This window comes from Meleagris gallopavo, chromosome 5, assembly GCF_905368555.1.
Source record: "Meleagris gallopavo chromosome 5, MGAL_WU_HG_1.1, whole genome shotgun sequence".
NCBI lineage: Eukaryota > Metazoa > Chordata > Aves > Galliformes > Phasianidae > Meleagris > Meleagris gallopavo.
In genome coordinates, this window is record NC_139408.1 from 35,657,767 (window position 1) to 35,679,260 (window position 21,494).

At 38.0% G+C, this 21,494-nt stretch overlaps 1 protein-coding gene across 5 annotated transcripts; it reads right to left on the minus strand.

Moving 5' to 3' along the window:
- Positions 1-1,310: 1,310 nt before the first annotated feature.
- LOC100549111 (uncharacterized) lies at positions 1,311-21,493 on the minus strand. Of its 5 annotated transcripts, none has more exons than XM_085225206.1 (8): positions 21,142-21,493; positions 12,452-12,573; positions 11,265-11,403; positions 10,377-10,453; positions 8,461-8,571; positions 4,509-4,615; positions 3,059-3,149; positions 1,311-1,539 (listed from the first exon to the last, which is right to left on the minus strand). In XM_085225206.1, exons 1-8 carry the CDS (start codon positions 21,347-21,349, stop codon positions 1,423-1,425), a joined length of 972 nt encoding a protein of 323 aa, XP_085081332.1. In that variant the 5' UTR covers positions 21,350-21,493; the 3' UTR covers positions 1,311-1,422. The 5 variants fall into 5 exon arrangements, 3 of the variants coding, with proteins under 3 accessions (XP_085081332.1, XP_085081331.1, XP_085081333.1); XM_085225205.1 differs by having other exon boundaries at positions 10,332-10,453; XM_085225207.1 differs by lacking the exon at positions 21,142-21,493 and adding an exon at positions 18,353-19,155 and having other exon boundaries at positions 10,332-10,453.
- Position 21,494: the final 1 nt, after the last annotated feature.

Consider the following 21,494-nt stretch of genomic DNA (forward strand, 5'->3'; position numbering starts at 1 on the left):
CCTCATTCTGAATTGCACATGCATTTCTTTTCCCATTTTTTATTCTTTCCTTGCTAGATCTATTAGCCATGCATTACCTGCCAGCTACTGCATAGCTTCTTCTAGGTTCCCTTTCTAGGGCAGTTGTCTCTTTGGCAATTAGGCAATCAACAATTTACTTACTATAATAAAATAAATATTTTAAGTAAAGCCTGTTTGTTCTTAAATGCATAAAGAACAGATTCAGTCATGTTTTAGGGCTGTGATTCAATATCACTCAAGTTTAAACATCCTCCTCCATGCCAAACAAACCATACAGCTTCTTAAAACTTATTACCATTTATCCAGTACCGTTTAACTTCTTTGTTACTGACTGCCTAATGGCCACTGTTCCTTTTCGTCTGTCAGATATATTATAAAAGTTCACTGGCCAATAAATCATTTCAAAACTGAAATCCAATTTAAAGTTTTCCCATCTGCATTAGCCCTAAGTTGTGTAGTAAACTTTCAGACTCTAACAATGTTTCTGATTTCACAACACACTTAGTCCAAAACTCCCAAAATTAATATTTTTGCACTTGATTGCCAATGCTTAGCAAAAACTGAAACATTCTTCAGCTGACTAAAAGCTCCACATCCTTAGAATGTAAAATCTAAATATAAATGTGGTGGGCGTATGTGGATCTTTTTTCTCTGAGGAGGCTCTGTTACGAATTTCCAATGTTTTACGCCACCACCAAGCCTCCGCTAAGCCATGACACCTGTTCAGAATTTTCAGCTTCTTAACCCCTTATTATACTTTCTATAATCCCTAGAAGTGCAGAGCATGGAACAGGGTTCTTCAGCTCCAGGCTTGTGGTATTAATTCTCACTGCCTCCTAGGTACCTTTCAGTGTTTTACATTAACATCCTTACCTTAAGGATTAACTAAATGGATGAAGTCATTTCTCTTAACTAATGCCAGAAAATGCTCAGGTTATCTGGCAGACCGTGGAAAGAAAATCTAAGAATTCCATAGGAGAAAGAGTTTTGGTTTGGTTTTTGACAAAACAAAACAGAAACATCTTAACAGATGCAGCTTTTAACTAGCTATGTTAAATGTATTGCTATCATCCATTAATAATGATTTGCCATTCCTAGGTTTTATATATTCAGCAAACTTTAGCAGTGCATACTGCTAGGGAACAAAAATTCTTTTGCCATCAGTCAATAGTCACTTTTTCTAACATTTCTACTAAAAATAAAATGTATCTTTTAGTTAAAAGTCAATATATTTTGGTCAGACAAAATGCTTCCACAAGGAATCCTGTTTCAAAAGAAAGACTCTTACATTAAAAACCACAATAACAACTTTTACTCAATTTATTCATACATATAAATCAGAATTCATTTTAGACTCAAAATATACGATATTGCAAGGATATTAATAAGTTTTTCCAGGTACTACAGAATCCTGTATAAATGTATTTGTTCAAGTGCTTCTCTGTCAACATCCTTTTCCACATATACATCATAGTTTAGCTGCACCTCCTCTACCCATTGGCTGAGCTGTATATCCGTCTGAAACAATGAAAACAGATCATTAAATTAACACAATTCTGAGAAACACAACAGGAGTAAGGCCAGTGCAACATTAGGAAAGCAAGACATAATTAGACAGATTAGTCACTGCAAATTATGCAGCACTGGATAAATTCATTTCTGGAAATGCCATTTAACTTAAATAGGAGTGTAATAAAGATAAATTTTAAAAATTATCTCAGTTGGTAGACTAGATATTTTGTTAGTATGTTACAACTGCTTCTCTAACTGCATTTGTGTACAAGCCTCAAACACCCTGAGCTCAGGGCATTGTTTTGACAGAAGCAGTGAGGGAACAGCTAACTGTACTGCAGAAGAATCACACTTACTTTCCTGTTTTATGTTTATGTTTAGAGAATATAGAATAAGACTACAGCTGGTGTGTGACTACTCTCTACATTAAGAAAATGTCAGGTGACATCACTGCATCTCCTGGGGCTGAGGATCTATTTCATCCATCAACACATGGCAACAAATGATTTAACTTCTCCAAAGCAGACTGTTGGTCAGCAAGCCACTTTATAAGTAACTTTGTCATGTATTATCAGCATTTTGTTTCCCAACTAAAGCTAGCCCATATTATAAATTTATATAGGCATCATATACATAACAACTGTAAGCTACCAGTGACTTGTGGCAGAATGGATGCAGAACAGAAGCTGGTCTGTCAGAGGTAATTAGTACTCAGAGAACAACAGAACAGCAGCAACAGAGGACATTCAACATCATTTAAAGTTGCACTGTCATACTTTTTGCTTTCAACTGCAATTTAAAGCTATGTTGGTGATCTGATGCACCTGATGGGAGTCACTTGCCTAGCTGGGATACCATTTCTCTCCTCATCTATACTTCTAATAGCTCATAATGGCATATTATGAAACACTCTTGATGCTGACACCAGAAAAGAAGATAGGATACCATCAAGGATGGTCTTTTCTTCAATATGTTCCTTTTTCCCACTGGTTTAGTGAAACAGTTTGTCACATTTTAAGGCAATACACAAATGTAAAGCTAAATAGAAGTAAAACTTTGAATTCTTTTCTAACTTGAAGTTTGTAAATATATGTGTACTTTTGAGGTTCTACACCTATACCTGGATGTAGTCTTAAGAGGAGTGGGTACTGTCACAGTTCTGGCCTGAATCCATGACTAAAATTATTATCACAGAATTTACATAATTATGCAGCTTATACAATGTTATTTTTCATAACTTCATAGCTAAAGTCTTGGTAATAACACACATGATAATGCAATGATTCATGGAGCCTATTGATATAGACTGGGTTTTCCATTTTATGGGTAGGAACAATTAACGTACAGAAGATTGTTGGTGGTCAATCTGGAAAAGAATCTAGAGTCCTGCACATTTTAGTCTACACTCTGAATTACATACCCTTTCTGATGACAACACTGGCAAGCATCTAACCTCCAGAACAGAACTGCCACTTCCACACAAAATGACAAAACGTGTTGGCTAAAGCTGGCTGAAACAACTTACCTGGAGCTTTGAGAGTGATTCTTTAAGGCTTGGAACTGTAACTAACAAGGACCCTCTTTTCTTTACATTACGAGCAATAAACTCCCAAGCTCTGAAACATTTAAAAGCAGATCATCAGGTTTTAGAGAAAGAAATATATTATTTCTTTATATTATAACCAATAAATTCCTAAGCTCTGAAACATTTTTGAAAATACGTCATCAATTTTCAGGGATAGAAACACCTCTGAGATACAACAAATCTAACACTAAAAGTCGATGGAGGCAGACTAAGCTTGAAGACTTGTTATATATGCTTATCACTCACTGTTTGTATCTCAGCAAATAACTCTGTACAAACAAAATCAGACTTTATATTAACAACAGAGGGAATACATGGTCTTAAAATGTTGGGGTTTTAAAAAATTTTTTCACTCTGATACATATATGCATGTCATTTTGTACTGTCAATACCTTCATTCTGGACTAAGATTAAACATCAACATTTGGTCCCTTTAAACTTCTGAAGAAAATCCAGTCCCCAAGCACACAGTTCTATTAAAGCAGCTCTATACATACATATTTTGCAGTCATCACAAAAGTCTCTTAAAACATTAGCAATAGAAATATCTAAATACAGCCCCCAGCATTTCTTTTTTTTCTGATTTTGCGAGTTGGTTCATTTCTAACAGCACAGCAATTGATATTAAAAGGAATTTAATTTTCAAATTTTTCAAATGTAATTTGTCTTCATGGTACTAATGCAACATTAAGCCACTACAACTGAATTCTCGAAGAATTAAATGAATTCTCAGTCATGTGCCTTGAAACAAATCTCCAGGCAATGTGAAACAGCCACTAATTCACCCATCCATTCTGTCTCTGTTTACTGTTTGGTACAGAGAACACGCCTTAACTTAAAATGCTAGTGGAACAGGCACTCTTTTCTTTTAACTACCCATGCTAAAGGCACAGTAACTTTTGGCAGGTAAAGTTATTTAAGTTTTAAATGGATAATGATTAACAAACGCTCATCTGGAAGCATCCAGTACCCTAAAAAGAAGCAGCTTAATGTGCATTTATGCATTTATTTGTACAATATCTTATGAAAATACATTAAAAATATTAACATCCATGTTTTGCACTGCATTTGTATCAATGCTGTGACATCCACAAGTCAGAGCAACCTGTCTTCTTTCTGAAAATCAAGCTTTATGCTGATAAAGTCACTTCAGACCCTTAACAGTGTAACAGGGCAAGATTTGGGTAAACAAAAGAACAGTATTCAGTGAGTTTAACAACAAAAACTGCCATAATATCTTAGCAGTTAAGAAAAACAAGTAAAGGCATTTTAAAACATTTCCTTACATAATTTATGTAAGTGACTTCAAAAAGCACAACCTTGTGGTTTTCCACAAGGCTACCCATACAGTGCCAAAGAAATAGATTACTTCTTTGAATGTATAGCTTACTTGGCCTGTTCCAGTCTGTCAAGAAAATATTCAAAGACATTATTCATTATAACAACATCAGCCTTCTGAAGAAGTGAAGCCTGAGTACAGATGTCTGCATGAATCACCTGAAGGAGAAAAAATTCACAAAACATTAATTAATTTAAGAGACAAATACCTCCTTCAAATAAACATCAAAATCAACAGCATATCACAACACATGCTATGACCTTTTTGAACCCATCACAAAAAGGTGTATTTCACTGACCTCACTGTAGATGCTCACAGTTAAGTTAAACTAGATAAACATTCTTTTGAGAATATTTCAAGGCCCCTCACAAGCTCAGTTCCTTACTAAGGGATCACAGCTAGAAAAAAAACACTACAGACAAATTTGACAATTGAATTCTCATTACCTATATGGGGACTGGGAGTGCTGGAAAGGCAAAATGCTCGCTGGTACTGGAAGACAGCAAGTGCTTTAACTTCCCAAGCAACTACTTCTCCAGTTAGCATAGGAGCTGGTTTGATTTCATTTACCTTCACCTATCAAAAAGGATATTAGTACGTCATGTCATTTTCAAACAGGTGAGATTATAGTGACAAGAGAATGTGAATGCTCATTAACACTCTGACAAGATGTGTCTGATTTCCTCTTCAACATGGAAAAGTGCATCACATCCTAAATCTGAGAAACATAAACTAGAAAATCTTTTGAGGGGGTAATGGAAAGAAAGCCAATGTGAATACTCCTTGAATTCCACAAAATTTTTTGCAAGTGCATCCACATATGTTAAAATCATACAGAAAACCTGATCAACATCTGGTATTTTCTGTGTGTTCCCTGTTGTGCAGGGAATACATTAACATTATGGATTCAACATTTCACATTTTGTGGATTCCTTCCAATATTCAAAAGATGTAAAAAAGAATTCTTGATTCTGAATGTTTGTACAGAAAATAAACATTTATCTGTTGAAAAACAGTTTGCCAACTTCACATAACAGTACTTGTTGAGAGGGTAAGATACATATGCATCTTTATAAAGAACATGTAAAGCATGCTGTTCTGACTGACAGAGGAAACAGATACTACCACCCTGCAACCTGTAAGAGTTCCAGTGGGGAATGAGATGACAAATTGTCACAGTTTTTGATCCCAGCTGATGCTATTAAGGTACACTACTGCAACTGAAATTGGAGCCAAATGTTTTAAGATCAGTAACAGCAGAAACAAAGGTCTACTGTTCAGAAAATATTAGGTATCAACAGCTTCATTTCCTTAAATTTAATGCTACCTGTAATGAGTGGAAGGGAAGTAACTATGTTCTTATAGTTTATACAGAATTGGCAGGTTAGTGTTTGAAGGCTGTATTTCACTGAGAAATATGAACACCTGAGTTATCAGTCAAATGACAGCTTTCATCTCCAATGTGTGTATATCTGAACTACTTATCCGTTAGTTCACAATAGATGGAATATTTTAAGACAATTAATATTTGTGATAATTTATCTTAAAATAGTGTAATATAGACAACACCTGCAAAGGATCTGATCAAAAAGAAGTTCAAACATCCAGGCAGCAGAGAAACAAGACAGACCACTCCTGTTGCTGTTACCAGCAGCACTCCTAAAGAAGGTAGGTCCTGGTTGCAAATCTATGTCCTCTGCATAAAGCCACTACTAACTATAAGTAAAAATAACAAACTATGAACTATGAGGTGGTAGAGGTATTATGGATACAGCCTTAACTGCTGCCTCAGTAGATGGGCTACAGCTTCCTGCAGTGGGGCAGGACAAACAGCAAGGGACAAAACTTGCCTCAGCTAGATCTGCTGCAACTCTTGTATCAGCACTTGGATTCCTCCATAATTTATTAGTGCATCTATGCTGTAAGTGGGATTCAGGTCAAAATTTCAAGGCAAAGGAGACATTTTAATTTATTCTCTTATTTTCAAGGGAAGAAAGTAACAAAAGCAGCACATTTCTGTACAAAATACCTGAGCAGCAGTGCTTAATTCAAACCCAAATGACTGATGGACTGTTTCCAAAGGGATTTTTAAAATGACAGCTTGAAGGAGAAAAAGATCACATACATAGGTGGCACAGGACATCACACTACTACTGAATTTTCTGCATGTCCTGTTAATGGCAGCCCTAGTATTTTTAGCCTCGATTCAGAAAAATAAGCTACTAAATGTATAAGCATTCAGAAAAATAAGCATACCAAATGTATGTTGGGCGATGCCTCATTTTCTTCAAAAATGCTTAGACCTTAAATTAAAATTAGACTGCTTTTACAGACTGTGCTGATTAAACTGACCTTTGCAGCCCATGCTTGTTAATTTCACCCTTGTTCCTCCTGGGGAATGCAGGACCACAAGAGCATATGTGGTTGCATCACAGCCAGGCCCAGTTACCACTCCAGCTGAAACAATGGGTTGTAAGTCAGCTGTACCTGATTTCTGTTCAGCTTGGCTATATGTTGGCACAACAGAGAGGACAGCAACTGATTTTAAATCTGTCGAACTATTTTATTTTCCTTCCAGCATCTAAACATTTGCTCAGACATCAAAAGACACTGAGCAACTTTCTTTATATATAAATATACTTCAACAAATCAAATGTTGATCAGGATTCCACCCTTCTGTCCTTTGGGAAAATGTTCTAACAAAAATTCAGTATATCCTGAAAAGCAATTGTTATTTAAGAAAGGTCTCTTCAAAATCTGTGTCATAAATTATTATCAGCAGCTGGATTCTGACTTCTTTTAAGCTAGTATGTATCTCTAGAGAGGTAAAATAAAAATCTAAGAATGAGATATTCAAAGCAGGGTGATAACAGAATCATGTGACTAAATTAGCATCTAATGAAATTCAAATACTAAAGTCCTCAGGCATTGCTTTGAAAACATATCATCTTCTTATCTTTATCCTCTGAAATGAATACGTCAGCAGAATTAAAAAGTGTGAAGGAAAAACAAAGTCTTATAATATAGTACATAAAAGGCTGGAAAGCATATATATGCATCTCCAGTTCCACTGAAGTAATTTGACAAAGTTCTAACTGTGACTTCAGTCTCATCACAAATGAGTACAAAGTACATGCAAAATTGAAGGTTATGGATAAAGTGTCAGCAGTTGGTACTGAACTGGGCAACCCAATACACTGCTTATCTGGAGTTATATTTATGTACGTTTATTATTTTTTTACGGTTCAAAATCAGTTACTTTAATTTCCAAGAAATAACTGCACCCAGTGGTTTTTCTGACTCCGCTCAAGAGCATATGCATATAACACAGGATTAAAGCCAGTATTTCACACAGCATATTCTACTTACCAATTTTTGTAAAACAACTGGTATTCCCCAAGAAGGGAAAAAAAAAAAAAAACCAAATATTTTTCTCATTAAAATAATAGTACTAGTTATTTCCATAATAGGAGTTGAGAAACAATTCCCATAATGATATCATATTGTTTGAAACTCATTTTGTTTGTGGAAAGTACACATGCACTGACATGCCAAGAAAATAAATTCCAATAGCCAAAAGTCCTTTAGGTGTTCTTAGATGCAAATTTACAAATCCTCCGCTAGTGTTAATGAAATGCACAGACATTTGATTTTCTTATTCAAGACAGAAACTCTCATTCACTCAGTTTCAAGGAAGTTAGTGGCAATGCTGTTGTTCTCTTCACCAGGAGAAACAACTAAGATGTATCTGTTTCGCATGAGCCAGCATGTAAATTCATCTGGGAAAGAGGTTAAGACATACATCGTGGTATCATATTTTGGAAATTTTCCTCTTTCTTTCCACACTGAGATTTTTTTTCCAATACAAACCCTTTGCTTAAGAACAAAACAAGCAAAGGCAGAAACAATTTTTCAGAATGCCAATTTACCAGTTGCTCTTGCAAACAGGATCCCTACTATACAGTGGTTAAAAATATACACACTTAGCCATATATTTAGTTACCTTTATTCTGTCAATGAACTGGTATTTTGTAATTGTCATTTCTTGCAACTGGCAAAAGTCTGCATTCATTTCTACTCCATACAGTTGGGATGCTGAGCTATAAAGATAACCCTACATTAGGAAAAGGAAGTTTAGTAACCATTATGCCTTTAAAACAACTTCAGATATTTGAGTTGAAATGGAAAACAACAAACAAACAAACAAAAAAACAAGCCAACAAAAGTAAATATTAAGAAAGTATTTAATAAAAAAAGAAGCTAAGATGTGCCTTACAGTGGATGTGATATATTTTTCAAAGCTAGGCCCGTTTTGACAATTTCCACGTATGTCTCACAATTTTTTTTTATAAGAGATCCAAAACAACAGGTCAAAATAACAAAAAGAGTAGGAAATCTTCAACTTTACTTCAATTGCAAAGTAGATGGAAAAAGGCCTAGGATGGAAAAAAGCAGTAGAAAACAAATTATAAAAATAGCAAAAGGGAGAAGACTGTATATTTTTTTTTCTTGTGAGAATGGAAGAAGAAAATACAGCAAGAGAAGAAAAAACAGCCAGGACAGTTACTGTGAGTGAAGATAGAGGACAATCTTACTCATAATGAGATTTTTTGGGACAGTCTTTGTTGGCACCTCTAAGTAGTGTATTACTGCCATTTTCAGGGGCTTTACAGAGATGCATATGAAAAAAAAAAAAAAAAAGAGAAATTATCTCTAAATGATAAGCCTGAAATACATCAGCGGTTCCATTCTGGATTGAGATTTTAGAAATTTGTAAGAGATGTTAAAAAAAAAAAAAAAGAAAGAAAGAAAAACTTAGAACAAAAACACTTGAGCCTATAGTGCCCTAACGGAGATATTGCTTTAACTTCTATTTGCCACTGTCTCCATCGAACACTTTGCAAATAATGGGAAACACCAGCAAACAGTGCAGAAGATACAGGAAGTTCAAGATGACTATATACTCCAATCTAATTATTAATGTTTTCTGAACTCATTCAACTCAGTGACAGCAACCTGTGAAGGCAAAGTTATCATTTCCAAACATGATAAAAAGTAGAACTCTTCTTGCAAAACATTCTTCCTGCTTTTTCTTGAGACTATCTTCTACTATAACAATACAACCATTTAAGTACTTCAAAAGAAATTCAATAGCTAGCAAAAGTGTTATCATTAAAGGACCCAATGCTGCAAATATTTACAAAAGGAGTAACTTTTCTCATTTGAGTAGTCCCAAAATTAAATTATTCAGATGAGTAACATTACATGCTCAAGCGTATCCAAGATTGAGCCCTAAACAGCCATTGACTTTTTTAAAAAAGTTGTAATGTGTGTTTTGCGTTGCTGTTGGCCATATGTTGCACCAGCCATGCCAAAAGCAATCAAAATTGCACTCAAGTTTCTCAATGAAGTATTTTATGTGCATTTTAAAACACAGAGCAGGACAATATGTTTTTGGAGACAAATTCATATCAAAGCCTTCCTTTGTATAATTCAACAGTTTGTCAGATTCATAAAGGAATTTAACATATCTGATCTATATATAGACATGGTCAAGACATATGGGACAAACTCACTTATGGAGGAGGAGAAGAGCAGGAATTTGCAAAAGAGCAGTATGTGTGACAGCAATATGCTGCTGCGTTGGACAACAGACTGTTTTGCTCTATAAGCAAGATCACTAGTATTCTCTTTTGCGAGGAAAGAGCAAAAACTAAAATCACCATAGCAGTAGAAGCAGCACCATAGTCTGTTCAGTCAGATCAGAGATGCTGTTCAGAATGACTTGTCCAAGATTGAGAATGAGAGTAGGAAATCGGAGAAGGAATATGTTTGTTACAGTAATAAAATATAAATTCCTGTGCTGGAAGTTACCGCAAATAGCACTGCACCAAGCCTGGAGCCAACGTCAACCACTACCTTTCCTGTCAGGTCAGGCAGTACATGTTGATAAAGAAACTTCAGTTCCATGAGGGAAAAGGAATGCGAAATAAACTCTGGGAAATAAGAACAGAACAAAGATGTTGGGTGGGCAGTACTAACTAATATGTTAGTAACCAATAAAATACTAATCTGAGGAGTTACCATCACTGAAAACCCATTCTTTCTTTCCTCAACTAGTGCATGGGACCCAGGAAAACCAGGGATTACAGATCTGATCCAGCCTGTCAGCAGACTGCCCTGAGTCCAGAGATTTATTCCTTTACATGGAGAATTTTTAAATCCTTCATGAAACTGAATTACCTTTTTCTGCACAGTGACATGTATTAAACAAAACAAATTACAATAACTTGGAATCACTGATGTAGAAAAGTAAACATGGTACCTAAAGCTCAACACAATTCATACAAATCTTTTTATGAACAGACATATTAATAGCTTAAAATTCAGTTCTAAGGCTGTAAGGAACAGAATGTTCTCCATATAAGCTATTCCTTCTTCAATGCTTGATCCGTACCACACAATACAAGCTTTAAGACAGATGATGCTCTCCACTGTTTTTCAGTGTGCAAGAGAAGACTGAGGCTACTGCATGGGCTGCTACAGTATTATTTGTGTATATACCTTTTCAGTGGTACATAGCCTGATCCAGTTTTTGTGGGCAACTAGGGTCACCGATTCACAGCAAATTACTTGGACTTTTACATATAGGAGACTCCTTCTAGTAGTTATGGGAAATAATACTGGCCTGTGTACTGCACCAGGCTTCCATCAGATGGATGTTGTGCTGCCCAGCAGAGTCATTGCAGAAACCAGTATGTATAGTTGAAAAGAATTCACTTCTCATGTTTCCAAAAGAGTACTTACCTAAAGATGCAGTCTTGTATGAGCCACACTCTGTACAGTAGTTCCTACTCATTCTCCCCTCCTCACACATTGTATCAACAAAGTCATCATCATAAAGGAATGCATCAACATGAACCATGGGCAGTGGATGCTGATGTATCTGAGAAAAGGAAGAAAACTTAAGAAAGGCATAACCATATTTCTTAACTTCACTGGTCTACCTTTACCAGAATCCACGAGGCCAAGTGTTTCCCTATTCAGAAGTAACAAATCAAAATTAAACCACAGAAATATCGCATGAAAACTGGATCATCAAATTCCTCTGAAATAACCAGTAGGTGGAAGCTGACAAAGAAATGAAAGCTGCAGGTTTTGACAGCTGAGTGGGAGAGCTGCTGTGAACTTTGTCTTCTTAGAAATGCTTGGCAATAGAGGAGGTACGAATTAACAGAAGCTTCTTCTCTTTCACAAGAGTAGAATATATACTAAGAAAGGGCAATTTTGCTTCTCATTTCAACCATCCAGGAAGTCTCATCTTGATGCCTTATGCCTGAATCTAGACACACCCAATTTACACAAGTGTAACTTCCAGTCAGAAGAATAGCAGTTGGGGTGCTTGCTTTCTCATCATTTCAAGGGATATAATTTTTATCCTCCTGTTCCTTTTCTCCCTTTCGTAGAGTGGCCAATCCATTTTTTATTTTTATTTTTTCATTTAAAAGCCACACAACACTTTCAGGAAATGCGTTCACTTTCCAGCTATTCTAACAACTCAAGCAGAAGAGGTGTTCTCCCTTCCCACAGGGCTCACAGCCTACCTCTTTCTGAGCCATCACAACCTGAAAAGAACTGGAAACTGCTTCTGGGCTGCCCACATTACGGCAAAGGCAGAGCACTGGCTCTGTATTTCTATTGTCTTTCAGGGGGCTGTTAGAGTCTATTATGAAGCTAGTATTAAAGAATCACTGTGACAGGTAGCATACTACAAAGAATAAAAGCAGTGCCAAATAATTTACGATGAAAGTTTTAAGAAGTATGAAGCAAATTCCTTGGGGTCTCACAGTTAGACAGAAACAGACCTGAGAACCAAACTGCAATTACCCATATCTCAATCCAATGCTCATTCTCTACTATGAGCAACAAGTAAAACTGCATAGCCCCAAATAAATGCATGGTTCAGCAAAAGGAGACCATAATGATTAGCTTACTTTCTGGATAGCTAGATGTTCCGAATTAAACATTGCCTCAATGGGTAAATGATTCCGCAAATCTTCAGCGATATTTTTGAGTACAACATCATTGTTCGCCATCACAAACTCATCAAAGTCACCTATAAATCAAAACAAGCAAAAACTCTGAACAATCATATGTAGATCATGTGGTCTAAGTGATGACCAATACAATATAGTTGCAAGACATAAACAATACCAGATGGATAAGGTTTTTATTTGAAATGCATTTTTCAGCCTTTGTTAGTTTTCCCAGCCAATGACAGATTTAGGTTGTAATAACACTGAAAATAAACGTATCACTTTTTTGAAATCTCAAATTATTTTCATATTTATAAACTTATAACTCACATATGATGGTCTGACTGCCACTAAACTGATACTGTTTCAGCTTAAGATATAAAAACATCAAAGATGTTTTTGAACTATTGGAGAAATTACAAAACTCACAGTTGCCTGAATGCAGTTTTGTTTTTTGATTTGTTTTTGGTTTTTTATAAAAGTTTCTCTTTATACATTCCAATCTTTCTAATAAAGTGGTTACAAAAAAAAACAACCAGGGATAATGCATAGTTCAACAGTTCAACTTAGATTTTATGTGAGTAAAACTATCAAAATATTTCAAATGTGAAAGAAAATAAGAGTAGATATAAACCAGTAAATTTTTGCAAAGCCACACTGTAAATTCTTGCTATTTTTCCAAGATATCCCTTCATTCTTTCAACACTTTTTTTTTCTTTTCTTTTTTAATTTAGGCAGTTCGAAAAAGGACCTGGAAGGAACCTTCGGAAGTTACCAACTCTTCAACCCTTCTTCTTCCAAGGCAGAGTCAATTCTGAGCACCAGTACTTCTCCCAAACTATTATCTAAATAAATAATTTTTGGATGCTGGATAATCTACCATCTTCCTTATCAATCTGCAGTCTTCCTTATCAACCCATTCCAGTGCTCGACTACACTTATTACCGTTAGAATTAAGTACTTTTCTTAGTAATTAATCTAAATTTCTCTGCCACAACTTAAACTTCTTTGTTTCATTTACAATGGAAACAGAGAAATCTTTTTTTTTTCTTGTATATAGAAGCTTTTTATTTCTTAGAAGACTCATCACATTCCCTCAGCCATCACTTTTCCAGAAGAAACAAGATCTACTTCTTCAACCCTTTCTTTCATTCTTCCTCGAGTCTAATCATTCTCATCACTCCCCTTTGGAACCTCTGAACTCTTTCATCCTTTATGACCGCAGTATTCAGAACTAAATCCATTTATCTAGCTAAATGTTTATTTGCATCAACCAGACTTTTCACGCCTTGCAAACAACATCCTGCTTATATACCTTAGTCTCAATGTCAGCCCCCTATCTGACATTCAGCTTGAGATCTGCTGTACACCTGTGTTGTTCCTTTTCTGTTATATTTTCCTCAAAAGAAGGACTATGTGAAATTCCTTTTGCCTGGATATGCTCAGAAGACACCAAACTGGTGGTTCTAAACAAAGGCACGCATCAGGTCAATACTACATATGCATAAAAGAAACAAAAACCACAAAACAAAAACCAACCACAAACGTAACCCTAAAAAACACAGTCACTCCATCTTGACTTCTTAACACATTTGTCCTGTTCCCCCTTCCTTCTGGTTTGCCTCTTGCTCTATTTAGAATACCACTAAGGATACAGACTGTGATTTTCACATGTACATGTTTCACTCACCAAAGCATCTGGCAGCTTTTTTAAGTGTTAATAAAAAAGCTAATGTTTGTTAGCAGTGCTGTCTCAGGTGAAACATTTGTATGAGCAAGCTTGATGGCAAGCAGGCTCAAAATAAATCTATGAAACATACTATAGTTTTGTGCTAGCATAAGCTATCTCTCTTCTAAAGCACAAGCAATGCAGAAACAGTGAGAAAATTTAAGGCTAGTATAGGTAGTATCCAGAGACCAGCTACACTTTTAAAGTATTAAATGCTACTGAAATGCTTTTTGCTTAAGCCCTGTAGTCTGAACAACATTATTAAAGAAACTATCACTCATCAATGCAAAACACTCTCTTCTTTGAAGGTACAATTATAAATGGTTCTTCCAGTACCGATACCAAGAGATAATCCTAAATTCCCCATAGTATTAAAATCTATTTAGTTTGCTATTCACAAATGTGCAGCAGTAACATACCAAAGCCCTGATGGGCATGGTACACCTTAGAAGACAATCTGCCATTTGAAGCAGCTCACAGATATGTCCTCCAAAACCTCAGCTCCCCAGAAGATGCAAACTTTGCAAAGAGGAACTGGGCATGACAGAGGAGGCAGCTGCAAATGAAGCAGCATGAACAACACAACAGGTGCAAAGCAGCAGTTCTTGCCTGTCAGCGTTTTAACGTGAAACCTCTAATAAGCACCCATCTCAGTGAGTCCCAGAGTTCGCTCAGCATTTCCAGATTCTTTAGGATCACTCCAGAATCAGTGACTTTTCTGATCAGCTTAGAGAAGAGTTCTATGGATGCACAGAAGTAAACCCAGAGATTATGGGAAGGTCGACAAACTAACTGTTGCTTAAATCTGATAATATTAAGCTGGGAGAAATCTTAATAAATAATGTGGGAATGGGTCCATTGGCACTAGGACAGACCTTTAGAAAGCTAAGTCTGCAGAGGTGGAAAACATTTGAAGAAGCAAGAGGAAAAGTAGTGACATGGACAGAAAGAGAGCAGAAAGCTGATATTAGCAGCTGTACACACTGGTGTCTGGGGGCAATAAGCCCCTACATCTGGCAGATGCTTTACAACAATACTATTACTATGCAAGAGACCTCATCCAGCTGTTAAGAGTATCAAATTCATATATAGAGAGTTTAATGAAATGCAGGAAGAGTTTGTAGACCACCGTGCCAGCCATATCACATGGCAAGAGCACAACTTAGCTCCGTTCCTTGCAGAACTGATGAGCTAAGGCCTGCTCACTCCCTCACACCCTGAGGGACCTCTCCTGGCCAAGGGCGGCAGGAATGGTCCTACAGTCTGCATGTCATGTCCCGTCTCTGCTGCAGTGAGATGGCACTGTCAGTGGAAGATGGGCAGCATGCTCCCCTTCCTCAAATCCCGACTGTCCTTCCTGCTGGGACTACCATCTGTACAACACTCGTCACAACACGTCTCATCATACTGGGCCCTCTGAGCTCCTCGTAGGAAACATGACCATGTACAACAGTTCTTGTGGATGATCTGTATGAACCTACCAAAAGTCTTCTTAAAACATCTGAGCAGCTCAAATGAAATGTTAATACAGAAAACTAAATGGACATTGGAAACCATTGACGTTAATATGAAACATAAAAGGCCATTGGAAGTACTCCTTATCAACTGTCAGTATTGCAAAGAAGAGAAGGAGGTTAGAATATGTTCCTCCAAGGACAACAAAATAGCAGGAGCTGCACAAGGCATGCTCTGCACTTGCATGCTTACCCCATGACTAAATGCAGGCTCCGAGTCACACCATTCTTGTCAAAGCAAGAACAGCAGCAGCTCCCACAATGCCTCATTTGCTTTGGCAGTATGTAAACATTCAGATTGCCATCAAGTACAGAATGCAGGTGCCAAATATGAAAATATGTATTTCTGCCTCAGTCTGGTACAGTTTTATCAACTCCACCCTGGTGTTTAACAAATCGTTCACTCTTGAGAAATTCTGTATCAACTTACGAGGATCTTCAAAGAAGAAACTAAAATAGAAAACTATTTTTGCTATCATTTTAGTGCCTGTTGAATATATGAAATGCAGTCTGCAAACCTGGTGTTCATAGAGCAGACAGCTAACCAGGAAAGAAGCATACAGTTCATGAAGTGCTGCAAGATGAATCACAATCATTTGTTTATGGAGGAAGTCTGAATGCAAGAGTGTTTGTATTTTACTTCAAAAACCGGTTTCACTGGATCTATTCAACACATACTTCTAACATTTAATCAACACGTTGCAAAAACTCTAATTAACACCCTGGTGCTGCTCAATCTTTCTACAGCAAATACAACACATGCTAAGAAAACATGACAAATCCTCACGCAGCATAGAAAGTATTGCTACACTAACACCTTCAGATCCAGGTATCATGTACTGATATCAGAAGATGACTTCATGTGGAAATATGAGGATTTAGCAGAAGCAACTGTAACAGCCAGCACCTTATGGTTTTCTAGATATATATTCAGCCTCAGACATGTAAAAAGCGAATACTACCATCCATGTTACTTGATATAAAGCTAATTCAGTTGTGCAGTGTGCTTTTATGATACTGGACAAACAGGTCAAAGAGGAAGTCCCACATTCTCTAGAACATTACTAGCCCCCTTCTGGCTAACAATGTCAGAACCAACCTCCAACCTCAATATATGAGAATGCTTCCTCAGGAACTCCAAATGCTTTTTGTATCCTTAAACATCACTAACCATTGGTAAAGAATATCTAGCTTTTTTTCCAGCAGAAATATAAATGGAGCTTATTTTATTAGTTCTTCTCATTCATAAACTGTAAAAAACTTCAAAGTTAAATTTTAAACTGGTCACTTCACTTACCCATTTTCCAATCACAGGCTTTCCCCACTTTCATTAAGTTTCAGTGACTAACAACTTAGAAATACTTGGTATTCTTAAGATTTCTCTCCCACAGCAGTATCATTTGTCTCAACCGAGAGCAACAAAGAAAATTAATTTCAGTTCCTAAAATTGGTGACAAAAGGTTTACCAAACAAGAGAGTAGTGAAGATTTTCGGTATGGTATCATTGTAAGAAATACATTCCCGTTAACGTGGCCCTGCAACACTACCTGATCTCTTGCAAGGATATTCTACTTGGATAAATCACTTCTACCCATTTGGACATGAAACTCTGCACTAAATTGTTTTTTCATATGCACAGAAAACTACACTTACACTTGGTTACATCACAGAAACCCATGCTTTTTTCTTTTCAAAAACTCATTCCACTTGCACTGACAACAGTATAGAAAGAAAACATTAGACAACGTTCCCTATGAGAGAGGTTTTTTCCTTATTTTATTGTATGTCCTTCTTTTGTAGAAATCAGCATCTGCTAACTTTACCTAGGAATGGCTAGGAACACAATAACACCTCGGTCATGAATTACATAATATAAAAACTGGACAAATATGGTCTGTTTCTGAGAGTATGATGAAAAGTTTTGTTATCTGTGTGCAGATCACTATAATGAAGAAACATATCTACCATGGTTGGTTAAGTTAATTTTGTCAGGTACCCTTCCTTCATCATCTTCTAAAAGGCTGAGCTTACAGCACTGATGGACCTCAACTTCCAAGTTACAAAACTAAATTCTACGTCATTCACTTACAAAGCTGGTTTACCCCCAGTACAAGTGAATCCAAAAGAAAAAAATAATCATACTTAATTATACGTCATTTATCCTTAACTTAGAGGATCTGTGATGGTTTATTATTCAGTTATTGTTTCAAACAATGCAACACTGTATGAACAACTGGGAATTCAGCCTTCTAAATCACTTTGAAATCCTCAGCTTCAAATAGAAAAGCTTATAACAGAATGTATAAAATGGAAAAAGCTTGTAAGATTGTTTTACTTCACTGTTACATAACTGAAAAAAAAAAGCTTGTATTAGTCTGTTATGGCTCTGCTGAATTTTTTTTTTTTCATTTATCTTAGATCCCATGACAGTACATTGAAAACCACAAAGGGTCTTTTTTATCACCTTATCTGTGCTTCACTGACATCTATCGAGAGACAGGCATTGGTAACATGCAACATAGCTCCAAGTACAGCAAAGATTTGCCAGACAGTTGCCACTAAGTAAAGTGATTAGGTGACTTCAATCTTGAAATTAGCATTCCTGGGGCTACTTACTTTGATTCTTGCATCTCTGTTGAGATACAGAAGCCTGATCAATCTCTGCTTTCATTCCTTATCTTCTCCAGCACCCACTAGTACCAAATGCAACCCTTCCTGCTATTGAAAATTTTTATGAGTTTGGGCAGCAGCAGAACAATTGGGAATATGTGCATGCATGCATTTATATAGAAGCTATACATCAAATGCTGGGACCAACTGAGTGGGATCTTCAGGGGGGCTTCCCCAAGTGGTTTGAATTAACTCTTGGGCTTCACCCAAGCTTTTCTTAGCCAGAACTTCTGGAATGTGCTTATTGTAGAAGGATATTAAAGCATTAATCATCTTATGATAAAAAAAAAAAAAATCAGTTAAGACACCAAAGGTTCCTGTTATACTTTCCAACTGCTATTGTTTCATTTTCTCTGTGATCTAAGACTAACTCAAAGGAAAAGTTGGAAGGCAAGTCACCGTGAAATGACGTACGTCCCACTGCAGTGTGTGGGAAGGGCTGCCCAACTGCGAAACAGCAAAGCTGTGTTGCTAAGCAGCTGCCTTAAAACTGTAACGTCTTCTTCCACAATACGTAAAGATTTGGAACTTCTAAAATTTGCAAGACTAAAAAAAGCATGACTGGTTATTTTGTTCTCCATTGGGACAAAGAAAATGAATAGCATCTTACACATACTCTCATACCCATAATTACTAAGAAAGATTAATCAGAAATCATTAAACTGAGAACCTAAGCAATGTTCTCTTAGCTCCACCTACATAAGAGTCTTTATATTATTTGTTTCACTAAAACATAATTTGGCTCTTTCCTGGAAAAGTTTTTGTTTGTTTGTTTGTTTTTAAATATTAATCCACATGGAAATCAGAAAATATCAATTAAGTTAAATAAACAAACATGGCTAAAAGGCAACCACTTACATATAGCTTTCTGTAAGGCTACATGCACGCTCTGTTTGGGAGAGAAGAAGAAAGCCTGACCACAGCTAGCACTGGAACTGTGCCGTCTTCCTCAGCTGGAAGTAAAACTGTAAGCACAACACCTTGACAGGAACGGGAATAAGCTGGCAGCAGGAGGTGGGGGGAAAACACACACCGCAGCAAAACAACTTATCAATGAGGATACCATCTGTGTTTCCTTTTATCCTACCTTTCCTAACTTTTACTGTTTTTTTTTCATTCAGAATGCTATCCCTACATCCCCACATTTTTTTTTTCTTTACAAGTTTGTTTCTTTCCTTCACCCATATTGCTGTGTGGTACAGAAATACAGTACCTTTTCATTTTCTCTCACTGTTTTGTCTGTACTGTTTTGTCTTGGTATACAGGAACTCCAAATTCCTGAGTTGTGTTCAGTGTGCAACAGCAGAAACCTTAGTCCTAGCTCCTCACAATCCTCTGACCAAGCAGCACTAATTGTCATTGCTCTCCCTGCATGCTACAGTGAGGACAAATGAGGACAGCGATCACTCAAACGCAACAATTAGGCTGCTGGGAGGGGACCGGGGGATGGGACCACGGTGAAGGTAACTGTCAGCATACAGACACAGCTGTTCAGAGAAACAGAGGCAGCATATAGAAAGGAATCATCAAAGTGCTTTGTTGGGAACATCACCCCAAACATTTGTGATTTTGGCAAAACTACAGAAAGAGAACAGAAATTGGATAAATGCTTCTGCTTACTTACTGCTTGGTGACAAAGGAACATAAACCAAGAATAGAAAGAAACCTCTTTGCTCGAGTCTGGGCTCACTCGAGAAAGAAAAAAAGAAGATGAACCAGAAGGACAAAGCTATTCTGGAAAAGTGAAGAGTGGAAAAATACGAGCAGGTTAAGGCCTAACAAATCAATGAAACCATCTGGACAATAATTGTCTTAACAATAGCAAATTCTTACAGATTTGCACAAAGCATTTTAGTCCCCTCTCCTCTACTACAGAGGCACATGTACATGCATGTACATTTTAGTGGGGAGTCTATAAAACCTCAAAATTGCATCCAAAAAATGAGCAAGCGATAGGAATTTTGCCAAAACAACATGACCAGTAGATGCAGAGACTGGTAGTTTCTACAGGCAGTGGTAAGGGACCACATTTCACAGGCTCTAAATTTCTCCACAAATCTGTCAATCTGGGAAATCGAATTAGCCTAAATTCCACCACTTGCTACTGACACGCTGTGCCCTGATGTTACCTATATATACAGATACATGTAGACATATGTGCTTGTGTATGCATATGTGTAAATAAACACACACACAGAAGAACGTCTGGTTACAGTTAACTCTAATCATATCCATCAAACGCCAGCCTTCATCAAGCCCGGGGACTCCCCGTTTCTCCTCTAAGCGTGACTTGTGCGTGCCCTGAAGCATCTGGCAATAACTTTCCTATCAGACGACGGGCCGGGCTGGGAGGGCGACGGGGTCTCACACGGTTTGCGCTGCATGTCCCGACGCGGGGACGCGGCCTCGCAGCACACGGTGCCCTCGGCTCCAATACCCGCACGGCCGCCGACAGCGGCAGGCTTTCCGTCCCAGCCCTTCGGCTGTCCATCCCAGCACCGCTGGGGTCGCGCCCGGCCTCTGACTCTCCCTACGCGTTTATAAAACTGTCTCCAGGCGCAACCTGAGATGCTGGGACATCAGACCCGGACGAGAACGACCCCAGCGCAGCAGAGCGCGTGCGTTCGGCGGCCCCCCGTCCCGACAGGCCGCGCCGAGCCCCCCGCGCAGGCTGGGCAAGGCCCCTCGGCGCCGGTGCTCGGCTCCCCTCAGTCTCCCGCCGCCCGGCCGCTTACTGCTGTGACGCATCCAGTGCAGCAGGCGGGGCAGGTCGGCGGCGCACGTGCCCCGCACGGCAGCCAACACCGCGCGCCGCGCCGCCGCCAGCTCCATCGCCGCGCGTCCAGCGGCCACAAGGGGGCACCCTGCCTCGCGCCCGGCCGCTCTGCGACCGTTGCCGCGCAGGCTCAGAAGGCGGCCAAGAGCAGCCCTCTCTCTGCGCATGCTCGAAGTGGAGATCTCGCCCGCTGCGAGCGCCGTTCCGCTTCAGCCCCGCCCGCCAGCCACTCTTAAGGTGGTACGACGGTACTCGAAGAGTTTTTTGCCGAGCGCGGGCACGCCGTCGAGTCGCGGCGGCCTTAGCGGGGCA